We start from the raw sequence: 7,459 nt of genomic DNA, 5'->3' as shown, positions 1-7,459 counted from the left end.
TCTCCTTATGCACACAGGCATCTCCAGGACATGACTTTCTGTTTCATTTGGAGAAACACAGTAGTTCAATGCGCTCTACTGTTGCACATTCTCAGTACTTTTTCCAACCCATGGCTAGACTACTGCATTGCAAAGAATTAAAGTTTCTTGTCTTCACCTTTACTTGCCAGTGTAACAAACTATAATGATCCAATCTGAGGGTGGTGATGAAACATGACTCAGTGTAGCCATAGTCTACTTTTATAGGAAAAGAGTTTCTCACAAAGCAAGTGGAGCGGGAATGCAATTTTTCACTACTTGCTCATTCAAAAAGCAAAAGTGGTCCCATAGGGCTGGAGGCTTTGTATTGTACATTCTTGTCAGACTCACTATTGCCTCAGAATCTCCAAATGAATAGCATCTCTCCTTGGTACTTACATCACTTGAGTTTTTCAAATTGCTCTTTAACTTCCTTAATAAGTCTTCAATTTCTATTAAGGCCACATTCTGATTTCCTGTGAAGAGTGCCAGTGGAAAATTAAATTTCCCCGTTATCTTCTATAGTAACAATTGATGGAAAACAAATTGAAAACTTCTTTACTCTTTTACCATGCTTTTAATTTTGAACTCCATGCAACTTAAGTGAAGCCACCACATCTTCTTGCTTCTACTGTATTTCCAGACTTATTTAAACTGGAAGTTTTCTTCTTATCACCTGACTGTTTCTTTCCTTTTGTTTTGGTGGCACTTAATGTTTTACCACAGTAGCTCAATCATAAAAACTGTACTTATTTTCCTCTATATAGCCTGGGAGGGTAGCGGGGAAATCAAACCTTCCTTCAAATTTAGCATTCTTCAATACTTGCAGTTGGTATTACTCTTAGCATTTTACCTATTTACGCATAGATTGGTTAAAATACAAAACTATAAACCTATGACTGTTTCAGTTTGTCACTTCGATAGGCTCCAAGATCACTCTGACAATGACTGTACATGCAGGAGTCACTGTTATTCAATGAAGTTTAGTCAGTCACACGAGCTACCACTAGTGAGGAGCTACCCTAATCAAAACATGCAAAACTGGAGAAACAAATACATGCTCTTTAAAAAAAAAAATAATAGAAAATATGACCAATACAGTATCCCACAAGCTAGTATAAGTTTGTCAGAAGTCAACAACAGCAAAAGATTCTTCAGTTCCTTTCATATTTTTACATACCTCATCCTTGTTATTTTGTCACGTCTTTATAATATATTCCTAGAATTACACTGACAATTTTCAAATCACTACAGTTCATTTCAGAGATGCCATCTTCCCATTAAATCTTCTGATAATATATGTAAGACTCAAAAAACGAAGTCAAAAGATTTATCACTTGATGTCATATTTTGCTTCAAAAAATGCATTTTTAAAGCAGCATTAACATCTATTACTAAAAAATAACTTTCCAAACACAAATCAAGACTGAATTATAACATTCTGCAACAAACACATTAGCATCCAACTGTTGATTTTAAATACAAATCTAAATGACTACAGTCAATTTCTGCAGCAATTGTAGGTTGAAGATCTAGCTTCTGTATTACTATTTTAAAATCTACTTAAAATCTGAAAGGTGTATCCCATCCAAGCAAATTTTTACATATTACAGTGACACATTTGCATCTCCCTCTACTCTGAGACATGATCTAATATTTGATATTATGCATCTCTGAAAAGCATATCCGTAATTTAAATTGTACTCCAAATCTACAAATGCTTCCAGAGTGCTCTTCAGGAGTAGATTAGCTTAAAGCAGATCACCGTAAATCAAGCTGCAAATCTTCTTCTCTTTGACTAACTTTATTTTTCTTAATAGCATGAAAACTTACACTCTGTTTTATGAAAGCATGTCTCTTATTTTTTGTGATTCCCTGCCTTGACCATCTCACACTCTTCTAATCAACACCCAGTATTTCATTTGGTGATGAAGATAAAAATGACCATCCTCCAACATTTAATGAAGGTCTTTATTTCAATATAGTCATCATTCTTTACAACAGAAAACTAAGCCTATTTTTTTCTTTTCTTTCCTCTACTAAGAGATATTCACTGCCAAGTTAGTCTGAGGTGCGAGCTTTTCACTTTTCCTTAAGTTCTCAAGTATTCTGTCATCTATGGGCAATAAGCACATTCTATGCTGCCAAGCGACACTTAACCAGCACATCAATTTTAATCAACCTTCCAGAACCCCACACTGCATGTGAAGGTTTGAAAATATAAATTCATTCCATTTATCTCTTGGAAAAAATAGTAATAAAAAAATCTAGCCTTGCCCTTTGGTTCAACTTTCCTATTGCCACAGATGTGAATATATCCCATTACATTAATTCAAAACATCTGGTCTAGATGACATCCTTTTGATCTTTGTCATAATTTATCCTCAGGCTGTCTTCTGCTATAACGAATAAAACAAGTTACCTGTTCTTGCCTCTCCTACCCAGGATAGGAGAGTTTCCTATAAAACAAAAGTAAGATCCAGCTCTCATCTGTCACTGCTGCAAAGGTTCGTTATTGTCTGGTCCCATGAGTAAGATTGCACTCTTTCTTCTGGGCATTTACGGATATAATAAAGTCTAGATATTTTTTTAGGATAGTGTAATTAAATACTTTCACAAACCTATATCTAATCCAAAAATCAGATCTTTGTTTTGATGCTTAGAAAGTATCTACCAATAATCCAATGGGCTTACTAAATTTGCTGCTTACAGTGAACTAATTATGCATCAACATTACATCCTACATTGTACTTCTGGTTGACATCTTCATTATTGCCATCTTGCATATTATCTCATCTTTGTGCAGTCTTATTAAAATATTTGTTCATAATTACAGATGTATACAATTCTTTAGACATAGTATTAAACACTGATTTTACGCAATAACAACATTATATAACAACTCCCAGTTATTTTTTAATCTCAAAAAAGTCATAGAAGGAATATGACACGATAATATGATTGTCAAATGTTCCTATAACAAAGTGCCAAACATTTAGAGTACAGGAAGGTCCCCAGCCTTAAAAGAGAACGCTACTTACTAGTTTTGCTTGCTGTGCGTTTACTGGATCGCCATACTGCAGTAAAGCTTGAAACTGGTTATTCTTTGTGAATGTGATTATCTTCAATACAGCACCAAATTTAGAGAATATCTGCCAAAAACATCATAAAGTGTTATACACAAGTTCCTCCCAATCATAACTCAAGTTAAAATGAAATTTGGCTTACCTGATGAAGAACATCCAGGGTTACTGGATAGTACATATTATCAATAATTATTCTGAGTACTGGACTCTGAGCTGGAGTCACTGCACTTTCACTAACAGTGGTCCCACTAATGGGAGCGTTTGTTGCCTGCACCGCCGTCACTGCCTGAAGAACTGCTTGGGCCCGCTTAAAAATAAAAAAAACAGACAGATCTTTAAATATTTCAATATGATAGCTAGAAATTAATTAGCAATATTAATATAGTTAACTTCAGTAACATAAAATAGTCCACTTATTTAAAACTCAGAGCTACAGACATAACACAATGTAAGTGCAATGCAGTCTGACTCAGTGAGAAGAGACAATAAAAATGAAAACATCAATTAATCCTCATGTCACAGTAAGGAGGGGCTTCTAACGGAACCAATATCAATCTTCCTAGTAGCAAGCTCATTGTTCTACTAGTAAGGACAAAGAAAGTGAAGATTTTGTATGTTTCATGACTCTTCAGACCTTTTTCCTTTCCTTTAAAGAAGAAAAAAGAAAACCAACAACCCAACCAACAAAAAAACCAAGCCTACAGAAAACATAAGTTTTTATGTATTTTTCAAGAGATTGTACTACAGGTAACATCTCACTGCCATTTTAGTTATGTAAAAGGCTCCAACAGGAAGGAATAATGCTAAACTAATGCTTCCAAACTTCTCCTTTTTAACACAATGAAATAATATACAAGACTGAGAAGTGTCAGAAAGTAGTATCCAGAGAGGTAAAAAACCTGGTGTCTGTTATCCACCCTCTTTCACAAAAACAAAATCCTCTCCACGTGTGGGGATTTTTTGTTTTTTAAACATAAGGAGGGTTTTAGAAATTCAAAGGTAACCATATGATGACATCACAAGAACATGTATCTATGTAACTACTTCCACTGCCAAAACTGACAGTATCAAAAAGATTAGATGTCTTTTTCCAAGAAAGAAAAAGTGCAGAAAAAAGGGTTTCCATTTAATACTTTCATTACAGTAGCCTTACAAAGCAAAATGATACAAAACGGAGACAAGTGAGCATGCCAGGTAAAAATAATAATCACCATATTAACGCATATCGCATATTTTAAAGGTATTAGAACTACTACACAATTTCATGTCTCACAACTTACATGATACTCCTCATACTGAAACGAATCAATGAGTAAGGAAAGTTGGGGGAGGGAAAAAAAAAGACCTGGTGAACACTAGTTGGGAAAACAAAATTTACCTCTATGTATAATGTTAATTACTGTAACTCTGTAAAAACACCTTTGACAACAAAACATTCTTTTTTTTCCTAATGTATGAAATACACAACTTTCAAGCTGCCTACATATTTGGCTGAGTTGCACAATTACTTCCTACTCCTTCTGTAAGGAGAGAGGAAGCACTTATCAATCAAAACTCACTCCTTAAAGTGACTAGAAAAGTTTATATTGTATAACCCAAAGAATCAAAACTTGTGAAGTCAATTTTAACATGTGACCCTTGTTAGCAATATCCACCTATGCTTATACATCGTATTTCATTCCACTGAATTTAATATGAACACAGATCTTAACAATTTTACAGATGTTTATGCCAATGTCATGACATAAGTATTTTGTCAAACAAATTCAAAATAACATTTAGTATCCATATATACCATAGCCATTTTTGAATACATTTGAGTAGTATGTAAAGCTTTTTTCTTATTTTTGCAAAACTGGAATTAATTTTAAGATATCAGCTACACCGTTGAGAAAGTGCAACATCTACTTATTTCTAGATATTGCAATGTCTGTGCAGAAAGACTAAAACCATGCATTTATGACAGGCGGATGCTTAGGGAGAATTATAGTTACATAGGTCATCCTGTTGTCAGTTTTTCTGAGTCTAGATACTGTATGAATCAAGGTTAAGAGATGTTTCTTTTAAATCTGAGTTTAAATGCTCCTCTCACAGTGTTTTGATGTCTCACAGGAAAAGGATTTTCATAAAGCTGAGATGAAAACTTGAATATTCCCTTTTGAATCTGTTTATTCAGAGCCAACTCATTCTGAGTACATAACTAAAAATAATCTTGGAGCTATTATTATTGAGAAATTCAGAGTAGCATAGCTTAATGGAACTTCTCCTACTTCCATTATTTCTAAAGGTATGGCTGTTTAAAGTACTCCCTGGTTAAATATTTTTTTCTATCTTCTTTATAACTAACATATTTGCAGCTTTCTCCATTTTTTTTATCCTATCTCTTCATCTGCATGTACTAACATCTTGACTTCTTCATAGCTTCCTGCTTGAACATCCAGAAAAAGACAATTTCTAAATGAATTTGGCTGGATGAGAAAGCTTTCAAATAAAGTTTTGAGTATTTAAAAAAAAACAAAACAAAAAAACCACACTGCACCAACTTTATTTTTCCTTATAGAAAAACGTATATCCAACCTTCTTGTGTTTTATAGAATGTCTCATGAGATACTAGTTACAGAAAAGTTACTGCCAAGTACCAATTTATATTATTTCATTCTAAATTAAAGAAAGAAAGACCTGAAAGGCTAGGAATATGTTAAAATTGGGTATTAATGCGTATGGTGCCATAAAAGCTGGTGAAAATTCAGTACATCCTATGTGTTGAAAAGGTGGACATATGAAGTTTGAAACAAGTATATCCACAGAAGCCAGGGGACAACATAAGAGAAAGCTCCTTAAGGAGTATGTCCAGTCATGATTTGTGCAGAGAGAATTCATGCTCTATTCTTTTTTCAAAGTAAATGAAGTTATTTATTTTTCCATTATTGCTGACATTGGGGATGGGTGGGGAGGAAGAATCTCAATTTTAAAAAGTACCTCTAGCAGACAAACTATCAGAAGATTCTAAGGAACTGGAATGTTTAGAAAGATCAACAGGAAAAATCAACAGTATACTTGATCTGAAACAAGACATCTTTCAACAAATTACAAACTCATTTTAAAGGTAACAGCTATAATTTTACTACTTGCATAGCTTACCTAAGAGGGGACACAAATAACAGAAACTTAACTTGGTATTTACACTGCCTTTTATAACATTATGTAAGAATTCAACCTTAAAATAATCACCTGCCTTGTGAGTTGATGCCTTTTCCCCCCCGACCTATAATTCATACACAATAGTCGCCATGTTCTTTTGCTTATTTTCCTGTTCTATTAAGAACAGACATATGCATCTCTATTAATTGTGAAATAGGCTCTGCAAAGGCAAAAGCAAATAATATTTTTCTTATTAAGTACATTTGTCTCTACAGTGATCATGAAGGTATTCTTCTCCAGGAACAGCAGATCACATAAGTTAGGTTACCAGCGTTACCAGAGCGATCATTCAAAGCACTGAAACGTAGGCATTGGCATTAGTCATTATCACTAGGGAAATTCAAATTGGCATTAGAATTGCAGGTGTCAGAAAGTTATTTTTTTTCATCCTACAGTCTCTAAACTAAGATGAAAACTTATTTTATCAAAAAAATTGAAGTCAGGAGACAATTCAGAATCTCTTTCTTTTTACATTAAGGAAACATTAAGAATTTCACTGAAAATTCATCGAAATGGAAAGATCACACAGAAAACAAATCCCCTTCAATGTCACAAAATGGAATGATCATAGGAAAGACTACAGTAGTCTCAGAATATGGACAAAACCAAATGATTTAATCGTCACATAAACCAAGAATATATTTCATGCCTCGTTTTCTACTTGTCTGCATTTGTAATACTACATAACAGTAAATTTACCTGGTTAAGTGTATTGTCAGTTTTTAGCTCTTTGTGATTGGAATACTGGATATAGATAGGTTGGTTACGAAGATGAGGTGTCACAGCAGAGTAGTAATTAACCATAGTTATAGCTGCTTCTTCTGTAGCAAGTTCCAAAAACGCCTGGAATTAAACAGTTAATTTTCAGTATTTACACATAAGATAATCTTCATATTAGCAGCATGTAAGAGCACTTAAAGAGGTTTTAAAAAACACTTATAGGGTTCAGTAACACATTTTAACAAATATCAGTCTTCAGATGATGTCATTTTCTACATACCAACTTTATTTGCTAAGCTACCTCATCTCCAAAAATCCACCTGTGAAGTTGCAGGACTAAACACTTATCTTACAGCTAACCTTTTGCTTTATGTAGCTGCCAAGCATCCTCTGTTCCCAAAGAATTTTTACTCAAAGACAGTATATAGTTCATA

The 7,459-nt window shown here is 33.8% G+C and overlaps 1 protein-coding gene across 1 annotated transcript; it reads right to left on the bottom strand.

The window, feature by feature from the left end:
- Positions 1 to 484: 484 nt before the first annotated feature.
- LOC106900775 (polypyrimidine tract-binding protein 2-like) lies at positions 485 to 7,148 on the bottom strand (the record flags this gene model as incomplete). The annotated part of the gene is made up of 4 exons (XM_014962909.1): positions 485 to 1,325; positions 3,060 to 3,170; positions 3,247 to 3,411; positions 7,005 to 7,148. Coding segments are annotated over 4 exons (447 nt in total), but the record flags the coding sequence as incomplete, so codon positions are not given.
- Between the last annotated feature and the right edge of the window lie 311 nt (positions 7,149 to 7,459).

This window comes from Calidris pugnax, unplaced genomic scaffold (assembly GCF_001431845.1).
Source record: "Calidris pugnax isolate Ruff unplaced genomic scaffold, ASM143184v1 C15181526, whole genome shotgun sequence".
Classification (NCBI taxonomy): Eukaryota; Metazoa; Chordata; class Aves; order Charadriiformes; family Scolopacidae; genus Calidris; species Calidris pugnax.
The sequence above is the reverse complement of the archived record's forward strand: the minus strand, read 5'-3'. Positions and strand labels throughout refer to the sequence as shown.